This window comes from Mus caroli, unplaced genomic scaffold, assembly GCF_978045245.1.
Source record: "Mus caroli unplaced genomic scaffold, Mus_caroli_1 scaffold_1, whole genome shotgun sequence".
NCBI lineage: Eukaryota > Metazoa > Chordata > Mammalia > Rodentia > Muridae > Mus > Mus caroli.
In genome coordinates, this window is record NW_028227256.1 from 147,036,226 (window position 1) to 147,056,955 (window position 20,730).

General features: G+C 39.6%; 1 protein-coding gene across 2 annotated transcripts in view; it reads right to left on the bottom strand.

The window, feature by feature from the left end:
• The window catches only part of Pla2g4a (phospholipase A2 group IVA), a 134,516-nt gene that overhangs the window by 14,504 nt on the left and 99,282 nt on the right, over positions 1 to 20,730 (bottom strand). For both annotated transcript variants that reach the window (XM_021162091.3, XM_085841764.1), the window contains 5 exons: positions 20,224 to 20,361; positions 20,029 to 20,121; positions 16,211 to 16,282; positions 12,521 to 12,760; positions 6,296 to 6,480 (listed from right to left, as the gene is read on the bottom strand). In XM_021162091.3, coding sequence (XP_021017750.1) covers positions 6,296 to 6,480; positions 12,521 to 12,760; positions 16,211 to 16,282; positions 20,029 to 20,121; positions 20,224 to 20,361 — 728 coding nt within the window. The remainder of the gene's footprint in view (positions 1 to 6,295; positions 6,481 to 12,520; positions 12,761 to 16,210; positions 16,283 to 20,028; positions 20,122 to 20,223; positions 20,362 to 20,730) is intronic.

The following is a 20,730-nucleotide window of genomic DNA, read 5'->3' on the forward strand; positions in this document are numbered from 1 at the left end:
GCATGTGTATGTACACCACCATTCATATGCATGCACTCAACATGAATGTGTACTTACACCACACACACACACACACACACACACACCATACAAAGTATAAATAAATAAAATTTAGAACTAAATTTAACCTGGGGAATCAATGTGGAACGTTGTCAGGAAAAAATAGGCCTCATTTCTTTTTCTATGTAGTTTCTGCAGCCAGAATAAATACATGGTTATAAAGTGCCACGGTGTAAAACCACAGATTGGGCCTGGTGCCTGAGTCCAAATGTCAGTTCCATGGCCTGGGGTATGTTTCTGAACTTACTATTCTTAGCTATAAAACACAGATTATAATCTGAATAAAAGGAATTACTTAGATCACCATCTCTCACACAGAAAAGGCTATGCAAATATCCAATCAATAAGGATAAAAAGAAGAAAACAGAAGAAAGAGAAAGGAGGAAAATCAGGAACCATACTAAAAGATGTTTAGAGATGGTGGTTTTTTAAGCTATTATTGTCATATTGATTTGCTCAATACTAACCATCACTGGCTGAGGGCAAAACAGTGAGTGTAGTTGAATGGCTCTCAGCAGTACAGCATCTAGACCCTGTTGGGTGGGGGACAACCTTTCATATTCAAAACTATCAGAGGTGCTATTAAAAAGTTACACATTTCCAGAAGACAGGGCCATACGACTACACTATGTCCTCAGTGTATTTGCTCATTTATACAACAAATACTGTTGAGCCTCTCACTATGTCCTATGCTTAAGAGAAGACCTGCATTTGAAGCTTTGATGTATTTACGTCCGTGAGAAAGACAACTGAAAATAGTTCCACATTTTGGGAAAATAGGAAAGGCAGAAGACAGGCCCAGCTGAGACAGATACATGCTAACTAGATGATCCAAGACCCGCTGCCTAGACACGACAGCTACCAGGCACCAAACATGTGAGGGGGCCTAAAGTCACTGTGGGGATTGTGAGCCACAGGATAGCATGGGGACTAAAGTGTCGCTGCTGTCCCTGACATAACCAGCTCCTGAGCACATCTCTCCTATGCGTCACTGTTTTCCATTTCTCAGCGATTTGCTTCCTGCCTCTGCGAAATGAAACTGATCACCACTCGCATCTTCACAGCGTAGCTGTGAGGATTAGAGATGAGACTTGAAAAACTTGAGTGGACAGCAAGTATTTCAATCTGGTACATCCGAATTCAGAAATTATACCGTTTTTAGTACTGAATTTTACATGCATATGTGTTTATATACGTATATGGGTATATCCCTAAAGAGAACTGATCAGTCTATATAATGGTACGTTTTTGCACATATTTACTGCTAAGCATTTGGAATTGCGTAAGCAATTAGTGTGCCCTTCCCAGGGGAAGACTACTCTCTACTCATCATTCCTAAGTTGCCAGTAGTTAGTTCTTTCTATAGTGTTCAAGCCCTCTTGGTCTCTCCTCTCAGCCTCAAAAGAGATTGAAAATTATATAAAATAAGCAATAAAAATCCTAAATATTCAAGGAATCTGAAATTTTTTTTTAAAAAGGCATGAACTTTAAGTTGATCGATTCTCCCAAAATGTACAAAGAAATAAAATCTAAGAAAAAGGGGATTCAATGCATATGAGAGCAGTTGCTTTTATAAAATGTTTTTGCTGAATATGATTCTGCTTTGCTAAGAAGAAATTAACAGATGTAAAACTTCTTGGTTGAGGTTCTTGAAGACTTTTCTTATTCCTCTTTCCTCCCCCATTGCCCCGTTCTGCCAAACTCCTCTTGCTATTTCATGTCTAATCCTATCCGCAGTTATTCATTCCTGATTATTCAACACCACAGTCAGACCAAGGCTCGTACAGTAAGGAACTTGCGTGAGGGCCAGGCAAAGCAGCTTTCTAGTGTTTACTAACATGAGTCAGGGGATGACCAAATGATATGTGGCTATGTGGAGAAAGAAGGAAAGGGAATGAGTTGAGGTAAAGGTCTGGCTATTTTTAGCTGGACAGAGTTATGCTGGGATCAGGAAGTGATGGAAACTTTCCCTTTTCTGCTCCAATCCCAATGTGGAAAAGATTAAACACCGGTGACTGCAAGGGCAGTGATTACAGGATGGAAAACGTCTCCTTCCTGACGTCTCCTTTCTCTCCAGTAAGACTGAGAAACAATGACACAGACTGTGAGTAAACCCCCCAATTTGAAAGAGTTAAAACAAAAACAACGTTTTAGTGAGCCAAAAGGCTTGATTCTCAAATCACAACATCAGAGAGTCAGTGGCTGCTTGATACCCCAAGATGCTTCACTGTTGTCAACATCTTAAGCTTACATAGTACTAACTGCAAACACAGCTTCTTATCAAATAAAGAATTAGGGATCCGCTTTCAAAGGGATACTTTCAAAAATGCCCATACTCCTGTTTGAGTACCAAATTATAATTGAAAAACAAACAAAAATCTTAAAATAATTTAACACAGTAGTTCTCAACCTGTGGGTTGTGACCCCTTAGGGAATGATCTAACAGCCCTTTCACAAGAATTACCAATTAATTAATTTGGACCTACAATATATTTCTCTATACAAAGACATATACATAATAATAAATAGGTTTTTCACAACAGAAAATGATATTTTCATCTGTATGCAAACATAGTATACATATTTTTTTACTACTCTATAATTTCCTCATTATTTAAAGCCTATTTTTAAGATTGTGGAGATAGATGACCTAACAGCATATAAATAATTAATGTTTAAAACAATATAATCATTAAAAATACTAAAGGAACTAAGGTAGGACGGACAGACAGAACCACCACTTAGAATTTACTATTGGTTGTTATAGTTACCATCTCTTCTAATAAGGGACTTGCTTTTGTTAGACTTTATGAGCCTCATAATGCAGTTGAGTACGGGGACACAAAGCTTGCATAACACTTGGGGCAGTTAGTGCTCCACTAAAATCTGGGTATATGCTTGCAAAAACATCTCTGGGAAAATTAATATTGGGTATATGTGCTCACCACAATGCTCTAACCTCCAGTGACTTAAAGGAGGCCCTAACAGGATTATCCTATAACCTAGTCACCCACCTGTGAATGTGGCCTTATTAAAGAAAAGGGTTCTTCAAAAACATATTATCATAATATCATTACTCTGTGTGTGTATGCCTGTGTATTTGTGTATGTGAATGTATGTGTCTGTGTGTATATGTATGAGTGCTGTGCTCTCTCTCTCTCTCTCTCTCTCTCTCTCTCTCTCTCTCTGTGTGTGTGTGTGTGTGTGTGTGTGTGTGTGTGTGTGTGTAAGTCAAAGGATAACATCCCTGAGTCATCCTACTGGCCAGAAGAAGGCTCTTCACAATATAATTAAGTCTCTTGAGCTGTGATCAGCCTTGATTGTGGGGTAGGGGTTAAGTACCATGACAGTTTTGCTAATAATAGATAAATAAAAATATCAAGTAAAAACTGAGGTAGTGACCAAGGTCCCCAAACCACGTTGCAAAGCATGTGCAGAGCTACCAGAACCCACAAAATCAAACAGTTCTACCATGAATCCTAATAGTGAACACAGCCGTGCTCATACCCTCATCAACTACTGGCTCCCCAGAACTGCAACACTACACTTCTTTGTAATTTTAAGCCCTATGTATGATGTCATTTTTTAAATAGCCACTCTAAGAAAGTAACTGGAGAGGTAAACCTACAGGTACAACAGTCAGAGTCCTCCACAGGCATGATGGGTTGCCATTTGCAAAGTTAACCCAGGCTAATGTGTCTCTGCAAGCCACTCCATCATCCAAGATGCCTTGCTGTCTGTAGTTCTGTCTCTTGGACTGGCTTGAGTGGGTAGTTCCCCTCACTAGGCCTGGTAGGATAGTGAGCCCAGAGTCAGTTCTTGTAGACTATGATGAGACCCAAGTGAAGAAGTAAATTACATGCATGGTAGTTCTATACCAAGGACCATGACCAACAAATAAATGAGGCTAATGTAGACAAACACAGATTAGTTTGTTCTATTTGTGGGTCCCCCAAATGACCTATATGGAGATGAATTGAGCTAACACACATTATTCCTAACACATGTATGCATAGCCAGCCAAGCTTCCTTGATACTTCTGTCCTTTGCCCCCCTCATTGCCTCCTTCCTTTTCCTTCTATTGGACAAAGTAGATCCAATGTTGTGGCTGGCCTCTGCATGTGAATCCTTCAAAGGAACATTGAAAGAGTTACCCAGACCCATGTGCAATACATGATATGTGATATAACCTAGAACGAGTTTTAACAACATGGCTTGAAATATTTCTTCATAAAATACAGGAAAATATACCAGTAGTAAACCTGAGTTCTGCTGTACCCCCAGCTGACTTGTTCCTCAATAAAAACCAAAGCAGCCTTCCCCCTAAACTCAGTCTGTTTATTCATGAATGATCTGGCCACTAAGACAAGCATCATGGGGGCTACTGACAGGTAGGCATTAAATGGAAAGTCAAACAGTAACAGTCTATACCTACATTATTAAATGAGTAATAAAAGTGAAACTCAAGAAAAATGAAACACGGGGCTGCTCTTCTTAGAGAAACTAATAGGAATAATGTTTGGAATTATGAGACTCTTTACACCAGATATTTTCTTAACAGTGTGTCCTATCTGCTCTAAAGAAAGCAGCAGTCCTTATAATACTATTTGACTGTTACTGCCTTCAATCAAAAGCCAGGGAAGGGAGACAGGCAGGCCATGACAGCTAGCTCTCTACCCAGCCTAGCAAAGATGGTGAGGTTCTTTCTCAAAGGAACAAGGTACAGAGAGATACTTAACATACTGCTCTGGCCTTAATGTATGCCTAAAGTAGTGGGTGTTGCAAACTCAAACGAGTATACCACATACATATAATACACATGCTTGCACACAGACATCCACACACATACACACATGCCTTCAAAGACAGACTAGAATAGGAACAAATCATCAAAACATCAGCATTTTTATATAGAAATGTTTGATATATACATATGTATATTCTGTTTTTTCATATATTTACTAAGTATATGTTCTACTTAATCATAAGAATGAAACATTTTTAAACCCTTTAAAATATTTCTCTTATTTGTGTTACTAAGTGGTACCCTAGAAGTCCGTGGTAGTACCATCTCATTCAGTAGTAAAGCTCTGACTCATAAAGTGATGGCTTTGATATTTTTCACTCTGTTGGTTAAATGAATACTCCTGTGCCTTCCACCATCAGAACCACCTCTTTGGAGTCATCACTGGAGACTACCACCTCTTTGTCCCTCATGGGTCATCAGTTTCTGCCTGTGGTTTGCATAGTACAATATTTTATTATCCTAGACTGGGCTTACAGTAAGTCATAACTTTAACCTTTTCGCCTTTCATCTGCCAACTCAGGTTAATCATCCTAAGATTCCAATTTCATGATTTTATTTGTCTGCTGGAAATCTTCCACCAAGTCTCCATTTCCTACCTTCCAGTGTTAAATTTTTCCCTGGAGTCCTCCTCATGGGCTTACTATCTGTTGGTCACAATCAGAGCAGCCCAGTCTTTCCAATGTGCTGGCAGTCATGTCTGGCCAGTTTATATACCATTCACTCACTCACTTCCCTGTTCCCTGACTCCAGGAAGCATCAACACATTCATGTCCTGATGTTTTACAAGGCATAGAACTTACCATTATCTTACCAATTCCTGTTCTCTTGTTGAATACCACTAACAGCCTCAAAGAGACTGAATATTAATATATTTTGAATATTAACATTTTTAAAGTATTATCCACTTTTCATCCTAGGAACTTTTGCCACAATTAGACTGAACGGACAATTTCATACAGTCTAGAGTCACCTAAGAAGGAACTACTAATTGAGTGGTTTTTCAGATCAGATTGGCATATAGGTATTGCCTTGATTCTTAACTTATATAAGGGCACAGTCTTAGTCAGGATTTCACTGCTGTGAACAGATACCATGACCAAGTCTTATAAAGGACAACATTTAATTAGGCCTGGTTTACAGGTTAAGAGGCTCAGTCCATTATCATCAAGGTGGGAGCAGAACAGGACAGCATCCAGGCAGGCACAGTGCAGGCAAAGCTGAGAGCTCTACATCTTCATCTGAAGACTGTTAGCAGAATACTCACTTCCTGGTAGCTGGGATGAGGGTCTTAAGCCCATGCCCACAAATACACACCTATTCCAGTAGGGCCATACCTCCTAATAGTGCCACAACCTGTGTCAAGCATATACAAACCGTAACAGGCACCCAGCCCACTGTGGGGTGCACCCTGAGCATTGTCCTCCTTACCTTGAAAGGGGGACTGGTGTCACTTGGCCTTGCAGAAAAGTCAAAGGAGATGATAAGATCCACACCTCTCTGAGGTCGCAGAATCAAGGGATACGGCAGGTTAAATGTGAGCCCACTATCTACCACATGAATCTTCTTGCTTTTGACATCCAGTGGTTCATATATTCGTTCAAATTCATCTGGATCTTTAAAAAGGAAAGGCACGGGAAGAATGAATGAAGTGGTCATTTGACATTAGTTCAGATATACAAATGTTTATCTTATACTTGAGAGGCAGAGCATCATGTGGATAGGTTCCCCAGCTTTGTTAGACTCGGGTATAGGTTGAACACTAACAAATGTAGTTAAATGAATAGCATTAAGTCTTAGTTTCTTCATCTGTAGTATCAAAATGAAAGCAATGATGAAATAAGATGCTAAGGGAAGAACTTAGCTCAGCCTCCAGTATTGACACTAGCCATGATGCCTTTGATAGTATTATATGCTATTACAGTGTCTTAACTGACTTGAAAGCATTTCTTCAGACATCATCTTGTTTAATTATTTGTCAGAGAGGCAAAGGAGAGGACATTTAGAAGTGGAGGATGAAACAAAATAAAAGCCATCTTTAAAATGAAACATCTGGGAAGAGGCAGAGTCGGAACAGATCCATCTGCCTCCATCTGGACTGAGTGGACATTATACTATGAGATAAGGATCCAAGATAAAAGTCTAAACAGCACACTCCATAAGCACTAGTTGTGTGTCCACATTCAGGCACAAGTCTGGGGACTGAACAAGCCGAGTACACACTGATAGATGCTGTGAGGCTACTGTCACTACTGTAAGTAAATGCACTGACAGGACATGGCAGTGAGGAATGCCATGGCAAAAGTATCAGAAGACACCGTGGTGAGGGAGGAGTGAGCATCCACCTATTCCATGACCACAGGAGACCGTTCTGAGATGACATCCTTGATCTGGAATAGAACCACAGAACCAATATTTCTGGAATTGTCTATTTAATAATTTCAGAACCCTTGCCTCAAAGACCTGACAACATAGAAGTACAAAGGCTAAGGAGAGAGCAGCATACAGTCAAGAACACTGAAGTCATTTGTAGTAGATAGTTCAAAAGGCAGCCACTGGAGAGCACAGAGATGACCCACGAATGCCTTCAAGCTCCATGGCAACACATCAGTAGCACCTGAGCATGGGTAAACACAGCGTTAAATGTTTGTTTACTGCAGAGAGGTTTCCTAGTATAATAAAACACAAGAATTCATAAGTAGCTTGGCTTTGCAAACCCAGTGTTTTCTCTTTTTGGTTTTAGTTAAGAGAGTCATCAAAAACAGGTCAGAAAACCAGCTGTCTCCCTTTCTTAAGCCCAAGATTGTCTCTGAGGAGCTGAGCATGTTCTAGGTGGGTTCCTAAACAGCATGCAACTGAGTGCCACTGTCCTGCCTCCAAGATAAACTGACACTGAGCCACCTTTGTTGTGTTGCCATCAGCATACGTTTGGGAATCATTAACTGCAGTGCTGCATACAAAATAAGACTTTCATCATCAAACAGATTTCAGCAAGTCAGAATTGAATATCTTACAGGAATAGCCATATAGATGGCATATTACTATTCTCCTTGCCATCCCTGGGAATAACAATGGTTTGTGTGAAGAGCCTCTTAATCCCCACAGTAAGCTACCATTCATTGTTACTTTATAACAAACTAGGAATTATGCCAACTAATTGGTGAAGATATCCAACTATTAAAAGGCCTGGTTGGGTTTTAAGTGTCAGTTGGCTTTGAAAGTATTAGAGCCCTCAAAGTAGGACCTAAACTCAGTAGACTCTCCCAGTATTTTATGAGGAAGGGATGGGGGTTGGGAGGAGATCGGGTTTTGAAAGTATATTTGTACTCTTAGGACCAATTTATCATGTGACGACAAGTACTAATATGTGGAAAATGTGTTTTAGGCTACAATGGGCAAACATGCTCCTGTGATTGAAAGCACACAAACTCCCCAAGCCTGTGAGTGAGTTAATCTGGTTCTCTGACATACACAGAAACAACACTGCTATAAGTCAGTAATGGTTCCTTATAGCCGTGGGTCATGACCTTCCTAATGTCTCGACCCTTTAATACAGTTCTGGCTCTCAATCACAAAATAATTTTGTTGCTACTTCATAACTATAATTTTACTACTATTATGAATTTTAATGTAAATATCTGTTATGCAGGATATCTGATATATGCCTCTCATGAAAGGTTCAACCCCAAAGGCGTAGTGACCCACCAGTTGAGAATTCTGCCTTAAAGAGTTAAGTTGTATCTGATGAATCCATCACATAGATTCAATTTACAACAGATAAATATTTGGATATCTGTGTCTTGAACTCTGGCCTGAATTATCTCATATCCACATCTTAGTCAAGATAATGTGTGTCACAGTAAACACTATAAACACAAAGTAAACAGGAAAGAAGTCACATGACTGATGAATAACTCCTCCAAAATTTATTTCTACAGACAATTAACTATTTTACACTCAACTAATATGGCGATTTTTTATTATTTTATAATTCATCTTGTTTCAAAATGTCTGAAAGCTGAAGTCATAGTTATGAGATAACTGCACCTTTTTACTCATTTTAGACTAAGAAACTGTTTTAAGGCACTCAAAGTTTAATATGTATGAGCAGAGTTGCCATAGAATAAGATATAAGCCTCTTCCAATATTAATGTGTACTTTGGACAAAATCTAAAATGTAAAGCCTTTACTTTTCCTTAGGTCCCATAAAGAATGTGGACAATTAAACAGGGGAATATCTCCTCATTATCTTAAAGGTGCATTTCAGTTGTACAATATAGAAGGGGTATTTGGGGTTTTGTTTTACTTTTTATTACTGTTATTTATTTCTTTCTGTGTGGGACGGGAGGTCACGCACATGCTACTGCCCATGTATAGAGGCTAAGGGCAACATGAGGGAGTTGGATCTTTCCTATGAGTCTTGGGGGTTTCACTTAGGGTGTCAGACAAGACAGTAAGTGACTTTATGCACTGAGCTATAAACAGGAATTTACTAAACCCCTTTGAACCACAGGGATCACAGTTTGTGATAAACCTTTTAGCCTTCACAGTAAACATGGGATTTTTCTAAAACTCCTACAGGACTGGAAGAAGATAAGGTTTATTTCTGGAAAACCCTCATCTGTATGTACACTAACAAGCTCAGTGAATTCAGCCTAATACACAATTATGTCGAGCAATGGTGGTATCTAAATAATACATTTGGAGGAATTTATTATTGAACTAATTAGAACTTTTACATATGTATTTCAATCAAGTAAACATGAAACACATTAAAAATAATTTAAATGAAGTATTTACTGAGATGTAAGAATAAACCTTTTTCCAAGTACAGAAACCAACTTTCCATTAGAACATGTCAAGAGCCTCTCAAACACTGAAGCCGGAGGAGTTGCTCAGTGTTTAAGGACACAAATTGTCCCCGCAAAGGACCCAAGTTTAATTCCTAGCACCTACATCAGGCAGTGCACAACTGGAAGTCTGGCCTCAAAGAGCCAACACCTCTCTTGCCTCCTTGTGCACATATACTGACACATAATTAGATAACAAAAATGTAATACTCTAAAACAAATCTCAAGAACAAATATTTAGTGCATATGCTATATACTTTAGAATGATTCATTCCTTATGTTGTTTTTACTTCTTTAAATTGCTAATAACTGGTTGTTTTTTTTTTTTTTCAGGGAAAAGGTATGAGACAAGGTATATATACACAGCAATTATTCTCCAAACCTCACAGCAAGGGGAATCCCCAGCCTGGCCACACTTGTGTATAGCTATGCCCTCACTGACCTAGAGCTCCCTCAGAATGGCTCATTTGCTCTTTCCTATTAGTGTTATTATAGCCAAAGCAGAGAAATCCTTCCATGAGCGAGCTCTTGGAAGAAAGGCCTTAAAGTGTGTTTAATCTTCACAACAGCAGTGGTTACACAGAACATGCTGCCCAGTGAATCTTGAGGTCCAAGCATGTTGCAAGTGCATCTAAACTCTGGACGAATGCAGAAAGGAATGAAAGAAAGAAGCCAGGTGAGGGTTTTGAACAACTGTTAAGACTAACAATAAAGAGGTATAATTCCTACCGTCACCAAATTTGGCTAGTCAAAATACAGGGTGGCCCCTTTCAATTCTCATCTCACTTAAGCAACAAATGATTGCTTACTCTCAATATGTCCCAAATGTTTTTGTGTTGTTTATATACACATAAATGTATTCTTTAATATTAACAAAAATTAATTTGGAATTCTGTGCTTTCTCTTATGGTCCTAACACTGACAAATAAAAGCATATCCGACACTATAAAACTACTAGGAAGTTCTTGAAATGTGGGGCACATTTGCTAGGATGTATGCAGTGCAAACCTCAGATGAACTGTTTTGGCAAAATGATACTGAAAAAGAGATGAAGCAAAGTATACACCAAGAAAACTTCCATTCTTACATCAGCAAAACAATGACTAATGAAGCCACAGGGATGGGTGGTGTGTGATGGAGGGAAGACTTAGAAGCCAGACCCTGAGACCTGTGGCCCAAGCCAAGATTTGCTGAGCCATTTGGAACAAAGACAACAGAACTGGTTTCTCTGATATCCTTTGTCTAGAAAGTTAAGTAGCTGAAGGTCCTTTATAGATCTACCAGCTATGAGTATAATTTGCTTCATTCTGTCAGCAGTCACCGTAAAGCACAAGTTTCAAAAGAAGCATTTGCCACAGGACAGTCAAGACAAACAGTATAGTCACAAAAAAAGAAAAATAATACTTCCAGCTCTATGTTTTAATCCATTTTTAGTTCGGGTAAACTTACTTTATCACAATTAGACTTTTATTACAGATAATATGCATAGATTTAGGGATAATAAATGTATAATTAAAAGTAACTCATGCCGGGCAGTGGTGGCGCAGGCCTTTAATCCCAGCACTTGGGAAGCAGAGGCAGGCAGATTTCTGAGTTCAAGGCCAGCCTTGTCTACACAGTGAGTTCCAGGACAGTGAGGGCTAAACAAAGAAACCCTATCTTGAAAAAAGAAATAAAGAAATAAAGAAAAAATGGTAACTCATATCCAAGAATTTAAGGCCGTGCACACAACACAGAATGCAATATTTGTTCCCCTTAAAGTCAAACAAACAGAAACCAACAACAAATTCTGAAGCCTATCATAATTTCCAAAGGCGCTGGGAAAGCTTCAGGGAGTTTTGTTGTTGTTTTAAATATCTGATCTAAAGTTTTACCGCATCATAGTAATGACCTTAAGACAGAGATGATTAAGAAATGATATTTAGACGACTAAGAAAAGATGATGGTGTAACTGAAAGGAAAATTTCAGGCCACCACGTAAAAGATGTATCCCATAGTACTTACCAGCAAGGCTAACGTAACATTTAATCTTAAGTCACAGGGAACTGAAGAATAAAAGGTTACTACACTTGGGAACTTCACTTAGGGACAAGTGTGAAAGTGACTAGATTCTTAACCAAGCAACTTCACAAAGTTTCCTAATCTTGCCTGAAAATTGGAGAGGAATTTTCCCTGTCCAGATGGACACTGCAGAAGGCTCCACTCCAACCCCTGTGCTGCACGTTCCCTGTTACCACAAGGGGGCGCCAGGCCTAGAGAACTTCCATCGCATCCTCAAAGATCCCATCTGTAGAGACCTGGCCTTTTCCAAAGAGACCCGCCCACGGGATAGAAAGGAGGAAATGAGACATAGCTGTGCTGCTGCTTCTTCTCTTTCCGTTGCCAGGCACGACTGTGGAGGCGTTTGGGGAATGAGTCTGGTGTTTTTGGAGTCACTCCTGGAAGCCTCGGACTTGCTTCTCTAATCCTTGGAATAACTCTGGAAGCACCTATTTCCCTATTTTACACTATTCTATAAGTATTACGGTAGAGGTTTCCTGTTGTCTCTAGGGGAACCCTGATCAATCAAGAAAGTATTTCAAGGAATATTTTCTATACTAGCATGGCTAGGCCATTTCCTAACCAATGTATTTTTCTTCAAAGTAGCAGCAGTAGTAGTGGTGGTAGTAGGAGTAGCAGTAGTAGTAATGTCTCTCACAAGTCAATGTTCTTAAAATTGAGTCTAGGTAAATATTGGCCATAATTACAATGCTTCTCCCCAATTCAAAATAAAGATATCCTGAAGTAGCTTACACTGCTTACATACCTGCTACCGCTGCGTCGAGCTCGTCGTCGAAGGAATCCTGAGAGCTGAGGTCTCTCAGGGGAGACAGTGGATAGGATGTGTTGAGATTCAAGCCCAGCATGAAGTTATGCACCTTTCCCGCGCGTCCTTCTCGGGTATTGAATAAAGCTGAGTCACTCACCAAGGCCATTAGCATCCGATGGACCCAACTTGCTTGGTTGTCGCTTTGGTATTCTTTTTCAGCTTCTTCATTCTCAGTGCCTGAAGGGGAGGAATATGTCACACGCCAAATATTTACACACATGCCAAATGTACAGGTTTTGGCTATTATTAGCTTTGTTAATCATCAAAATTAAAACTAAAGTTCTAGGGCTTTTGTGCAATAAAATAATATAGACGCCCAGTCGTTGTTTGTTTTCAAGTCCTCATAGTTACCTTTTACCTACACACAAGGTCAGTCTATAATCTTCACTGAAACCTCTGGATTAATTTAAATTTTTCACATAAAAATTTTTCTTCCTTCTCCCTCTCCCTAGCTCTCTTTCATCCAACACACACACACACACACACACACACACACACACACACACACACCACAGACACACACTGAGAGTCCATATTACTTCATACCACCTATGTTTTCTAATTTTTCCTAAGAGTCCATATCCTGCTTAATAAACATCCGAGGATTACACAAAGCTAGGCAGGACAGCAGACCCACCATCTGACTGCTGATAAATAAACACTCTCACGCATCGATCTTATGACCTGCTTATAAAGCCTGGGGATTTAAAATTCTGTAATTTAAACAAATGATATAAAGTGTTTTAAAATTCACCAGTGGTCCAGAGAAGCAATGACAAATGATTTCCTCCTCGCAAACTATGCCCAGATCAACTCTAGGGGAGGGCTCATTCTGTGCTCTAATCCTCTCCACCGTTAGTGAGTTTGAAGGAACCACTTTCCAGCCTTCCTTTCCTCATTAGGAAGTCAATCGCACAGAATTATAATGAGAGTTACTGTGATTTGGATCTCAGGGTAAAGTTCTCAGGGAAGTGGCTGGCCTTAGATTCCAGCTGGGAATAGAAAGCCTTACAGCTGGCAAACTGCAGCATAATCTTATCGGTGTCAAAGAACACCTGATCAGAACACTTCTGCTCTGGCATCTAGGAACCAAGTGCATAACTATACACGCACACATAAAATTCTGTGTATTAATGGGTTATTTTTCTTTTTTTTTTTAAGATCTATTTATTTATTACATGTAAGTACACTGTAGCTGTCCTCTGACATCCCAGAAGAGGGCATCAGACCTCATTACCGATGGTTGTGAGCCATCATGTGGTTGCTGGGATTTGAACCCACAACCTTCGGAAGAGCAGTCGGCGCCCTTAACCACTGAGCCATCTCTCCAGACCCATGGGTTATTTTTCTTAATTTCTAAAAAACCTTATTTGTACTTTATGGTGTTTTTGTCTGCACATTTACATGTATTGCTTGAGAAGGCCAGAAGAGGGCGTCAGATCCCTTGGAACTGTTGTTACAGCCGGTTGTAAGCTGCCACAGGAGTCCAGGGGCCTCTGGTAGAGCACCTAATGCTTTTAACTGCTGAGCCAACTCTCTCCACCCACCACCACCTCGTGTGCTTTGAAAGATGAGCATCTATATTCAACTTCTACAATTTCCAATAAATATATACTAAACACACATAAAGCCGTAAGCAGACATCAGAGTAACTCTTCATTATAGAGAAAAAAGGAATGGATCTGAAAAAGATTCAGATGGCATGTTTCCAATTATATACCACTCCGGGAGAGACAACAGTATGGAGGGAGCAAAGGAATTAGTTTTCCCCAGCTGACCAATGGTTACTTAGGTAGAGAAGATTTTGAGAGCTGGAAAATGACTCCATGTGACACTCTAGTGCATCACCCACATTGGGCATAACCCCCAGAGGGAACTCTCCTGCAAGCAAGCGCAGAGAGACCAGGACATGTCCACTGACGGGCATCCATGTAACAGAGAGCACCACTCTGATGGAACAAGGTATAGTGTGGGCGGGGAGGGGGCATTGTCTGGGAGAGAATGGGGCAGGAGATTTACCAAAATGACCTATCTGTTCCATCTTTCATGGAACCTAAAATGCTTGTTTTAAAAGAACAGTAAGAACTAATGAAAAAAAAAATATTCACAGTGTCAACCTCTAACTTAAAACAAAACTAAAACAAAAACAGCAAATTCAACGTTCTTAAACCTCTCAGCCTCAAAAACTGGCTACTGCTGAATTGTGATTAAATGTCCTGGTCACTCATGTGATTTACTCAGTAAGTAACAATCAGCTACGTCCATTCCATGACCTTTCCTAACTATTCTCAAAATACTAGACATAGGGCATAGGGCCCCTTTGTACTTGGCTTGTTTCCTTCATCAAAAACAAATTTAAAATTGCAAGTCTGATCAACTAGCCAAATGTAAAATTTGAACTTTTAAATGAAGACTTTCAAATTAAGGTGTGTTTCTTGCGGGCTGGGGTCTTTCCAGGGCTTCAGCTATTAAGCAGGGCTAACAGTCAAATCGGTAACCCAGCACTGAACCCTAGTTTGGCACCACCCTGCTAAAGGCTTAGATGCCAGAAGGGAGGCTGCTTTTTAGTTTTTTGTTTTATTTTTTATTTTTTATTTCTCTCTCTCTCCCTCTCTCTTGCTCCCTCCCCCTCCCGTGTGTGTGTGTGTGTGTGTGTGTGTGTGTGTGTGTGTGTGTGTGTGTGTGTGTGTGTGTTTATAAGACATAGCACATTCTTCCCTATGCCATGGTCAGGAGCAGCTACATCCTGTGGTGAGGTAACTGCTCTGAGCCTTGCATAAACTTGTCTTATAAAGACATAAGAGCAACCTGGCTATGAGAAGAGAATCTTACTTTTTAGTGATAACTGGGATGGGTGTGTGTGTGTGTGTGTGTGTGTGTGTGTGTGTGTGTGTGTGTATGTTTGAACTATTGGGTGCATTTTTATCAACTGTTTTGTTGGAAAGTTGTCCACATATGCAATCTTCTCATTTGTTCATTAACAACAAATACCATGATGCTGCAACCAATCTCTCTCATCCTCACTCATCCTCCTCACCTTCATCCTCATCCCAAATGTCCTGCTGACCACTCTGACCCACACCAAACTGATATCTTGCTGCTGTGTCCCAATGCAAAATGAATCCCTGATACCCACAGGTCAAATGTGCAACAAGTCTTGATGCTTTTAACATATTTTACCACTGTGTTCTTACTTAGAGTTGGTTTATTAGCCATAGCAGAAAGCTAAGGAGCCCAGGCAGACCTTTCACATGGCTGAATGACTATTTAAATATAAATATTTTCACAAATGTTAAAGACACTAAACATATTCCCCAGTCCCACTTTCTACACTAAGAGGTCCCAGCTCGTTAATTGGGCTTTGGACAGAATTCAGTACGGGCACCACCTCAGACAGGCCCATCTGTTGGAGTATGTACATATATGTGAGACGTTAAAAGCAAGGGAAAGGTGTGATTGTGTTGCCTCTCATGTTCTATGCAACAGTCCTGTCTGCCTCTGGATAGCCCCCATGCTGACACTTCAGGACTTAGAAGGTCATCAGTGCTTAGAGACATAGAGATGGGTTGGATGGACAATGTTCTCCCTCCTCCGCTCACACTCTCCCAGAAGCTCTCACTCTCTCACCTTTGGGTCCTTGGGCCTCGTCATCACTGTCGGAGCTGTCATTACTCACGATGTGCTTTGCTGTAATATTTTCTATGGGAAGAAGACAAAATCATTGAGACATCTTGGGGATCAGATTCACAACTAAATTTACGGGGCAGATGAGGGAGTATTGGTGCAAGTCTTTAATTCCAGCACGCAGGAGGTGGGAGGCAGGCAGAACTCTCCGGGTTCAAAGCCAGTTCCAAGCCAACCAGGGCTATGTGGTGGTCGCATTCCTTTTTAACTATAGAGAAGTGATCTGAGCAAAACTACAGGAGGAGGACTACTGAGACTACCTGGAACTTTAGCCTTAGTGTTGTAAGTGAAGACTTATCAGATTCGCTAGTTTTTTAAAAAATGTATCACTGAGTGAAATAGTATCCCAGTAAACAAAATTAGCGTAAATTTATCAATTCCTAGTTTTAAGGCCAGGGCTCTTATGAGTTCATTGTAACTTTAATAACTGCTTGATTATATTTTTTAAATAGTGTTTATGAAAGAGAATAAAGGACAAAACCAGATCTACAAATGATCTACTAAACAGTCTCCAGAACATGGAGAACAAATACTCACTTTATTTAACTTCTGATTTTTTTTTTTTTTTTTTTGCCAACACTGAAAACCATCTGTCGGTTTCCAGTATGTGTTTTTTTTTTTTTTTCAAAGCATACTAAGACCAGCTATGAAAGCTAAGAAGCACTACATAGCCTTGACATCGACATAGTGGTAAAAGCTGGTCTAACAATTCACCTTCCTTTTCCCAGGGGAAATGCATCTAATTTGTGAAACCTGACAACAATTCTTGTGATTAATATTTGTAGGAAAATCAGACTTTCTGCTGGTTCATGTGCACTATGCTTTGTAGTGACTTTCTTTTTCTTTGCTAGCAAATAGAAAAAACTATATTTCTTTATTCAATCACAATACACTAGATCCAAATTTAGCAATTTTACTCACAGAACCACTTGGGGAAAACGCAAGCTCAAAAAACCAAGGGGTGTGGCATGCAGCTTCCCATATTACTCTCTTTATATTTGTTAAGCTCACATAAATAGCAGATGCATGGACAGTTACATAATGAAAAGGGTAGTAAATTCCTGAGAGGTTAAATTTCACTTTTACTGGCATTAGTTATAACTACAAAATTCAACAAAATAAAATACTCAAAATGTGATTTTTCTTTTCCTATTATAACTGTGACAGCAGTAATTCTGTTGCACAGCAGAGGCAGGCAGTAAGAAAGACACAGCCCAGTTGTCATACACTTTGGGTTGCTCTGCTGCTATCTGCACTTTTCTTTCCTTAAACATTTTCTCCTGTGTGTCTCTATGGCTTCGGTACGTCCTACTTTGGCTGCATTTGGTAAGCTAATTTAAGAAAATCGCACTGTTTTCTTTATAAGGATGTTTTTAGAGCTTGACTGGATTTATCTGAACTCATCTCTTGTATCTTCACATAGCTCACTTTAGTAGTAAAATTTCTCACATCAAACAACTCTTTGAGCAAGTAAATTATTTCATTAAAGTTATTTAATCAGGGTTCCAGTTCACCTTAAAATCTTCACTAAGGTAATAGAGTAAAAAACAAACAAACAAACAAACAAACAAACAGGCAAACAAGTCCCCTCTGGGTGCCCCTTAAAAAGAGAGACCCCACTTAGTCAAAGGATGAAGCAGTCCCCAGAAGTCCCGAGACCCCTCAGTCACCTCTTCGGTTTCATTTCTGGAAACCCTTACATAATCTGAGCTAACATGCCTCCTGCTGACCAGTGGAGCCCAAGAACACAATATCCACTGCCCTCAGTCTGACACAAAACAGCCAGTGGCCAGACTGCTGGCCCCGAGGGGACTTCTCCACAGAGATTTCTCAGCACTGTGCACTGTAAACATCTTCCTTTTCCTTGGCCTGCCGCCATTGTCTCGCCCACCTTCTGATGTGTAATTTCGGCCCTATTCTCTTCCTGCCTTAGGAGGAAAAAAATAATAATTAACCGGAGTTATCAGGATTATTCAGCAGAGAAGGAACACAGGAAGCAGGCCACCCGCGTGGGCTCTGTCTCTGCTTTCCTTTCTCTTTTTAAAAACCTTCACGTAGTTCAGAAAAGACTTGAGTGATTCAGAAAAGATTCAGTGACTTCCACAAAGCTAAAGTTGAACAGGTCATCTACCTGGGTTGCCACTAAAATAAACCAAGCAGGGTTACCTCATCCCTACACTTTAGCTCAGGCTAATCTAGATCTTCCTATAAAGCTCAGATTAGGTGTCATCTTATGATCTTCTGGTGGGGAACCCCGATTTGCTGTTGTTGGTGGTATAATGTTGGGGATCAAATCTAGGACCCTGCACATGCCAGATAAGTTATTGACCAGTGAAGCTGCCTCGCAGACCTTCTTCATCTTTATATACTTTGATTATATTTTAACCATGAAGAAATAGTGACTCTGTATTAAAGATCACCTCTGGCTCCAGGTAGTACCCACTTTGCCCGCCCCTTACCTTAGTGATGCTTGGATAGACCAAGTACTACAAGCTATAACTGCCCTTTCTGCTTGATTTAATGTGTATCTAGAAATAGTTGGTCCTAATGAAAAGGTACAATCACTTTCCCAATACTTACTTAGGAATGATCCAAATGAACAAATGGAACGCTTAAAGAACAGACTGATGAATCTTTGCATGCTATATATAATTATCAACAACTGAAAGGAAATCTCTCAGGAGGAGAAACAGTGCTACTGCTCAGAAGGACAGGTGTGGTGCTCCACGCCATGTTACAATTAGATTCTCTTCTGCATAAAGCTTCGTTATGTCAATAGCCATTGCCCATGATCGCTGAAGGTCACATATTAGGGGGGGAGAGCAAGTAAATATTTTACATAAACACATTTTAAAAAATGACTTAATTATTTTTAACATGTCATTTTTTATATTCTGTGTTCTCCAAACAGACCAGAGATATTTCATGAACAGGGGGGCGGGGAAGATGTAATTGACTGGTAGCCCTAATCCCTGATACACTGGCTCCAAATTCACTCATTCATTATTATTTGTTTTCTTTCTGAGACAGGATTTCATGTGTCCTGAGGAGTTCTCTGACTTGTGCCCCATGCCGGGGTTCATGTTCCTGGGGATCAAATGCAGGATGTTGCAGGCTATGGAGTGCTCTATACATGGTACCACATCCTTGTCCCAAAATCTCTAATTCAGCATTCAATTCCACAGTTCATCAAAACATAGTGCTTACTGGGTGTAGACCTCAAACCTCTGGGCAAGTCATGATGATATGCACCACTTTTTTTTTAAGTCAAATTTATTCATCCAGAAAAACATATTTCTAGAGTTCTATTTTAATAATGAATATAACCCACTAGTTCTTCATAGAGGTTGTCTATTTTTTAAAGATTTAGAACACTCATTTTTGAATTATTATAGGATGTTTGATTTAAAGAAAATCATTAGTTTTAGCTTACAAGACATGACTTAATTTATCTACTTTTTGTTCTTGCTTTTGTAGTGTGAACTAGAATCATCTGATAAGCTAGAAACGAATGCCAGATGTAAAGCTCTTAGGAATAATGAGTAATCTTTGTAAATTTCACAACTGAAATGCCATTAACAGTGCTTCAATAATTTGGACATGATTTTTAGGAAACACTTAAATTGTTTCAACCAAGTTACTGATGAATTCAGAATTAAAATCCTTATGAAGATTTAATGTTCTCCACATATATGTGAGTCATTTATCAGTATAGTTAATTATCAGTGTAGCTTTTCATCATCCCAAGACTTTTACAATACCTAATTCCTCTTCCATTGTAGAACCTTTATTCTGTGAGCCAGAAACTCCCAAAACTCTGTTGAACAGTATAGAAAAGGCACTGCCCCAGACACCTAAAATAAAAGAGAAACACAGAGTAACTTAAAATGCATTCATATTTAAATTAGTTGAGAAAGAGAGAGGGAGAGAGGGAGAGAGAGGGTTTGATCACTCACCCATCAAGAAATGCAAGGGGTTTTCTTCATATTTTTTTACAACTGTTCCCATAAAAAACTTGCTTCCAAATAGGTCAGGAGCCATGAAGGTACCATATTTTGCCATGCCAATCTCATATGGACTAAATTCCACCCAATCTAAAAGCATTTTAGAAACAAGACACTTCATTAATAGAAAAATGACATACTGACATATATAGTCACACATAGTTAATAGTGGCTTTAACAGAACCATGATTAATTTCACTTATTTAAGCTAGTTTAAAAAAAAAAACAAACAAACCAATCCCTATGACACTGTGTAGTGATTGAGGAAGAAAAACAGATGAAAAAGACAATATAAAAGTTCCCTTCTCTAGATGGTCCATCCTTTCGTCACAGCTCCAAACTTTGTCGCCAGGGCCAGAAAAATGGGAATGCGTGGGTAGGGAAGTGGGGGGGGGGAGGGTATGGGGGACTTTTGGGATAGCATTGGAAATGTAATTGAGGAAAATATGTAATAAAAAA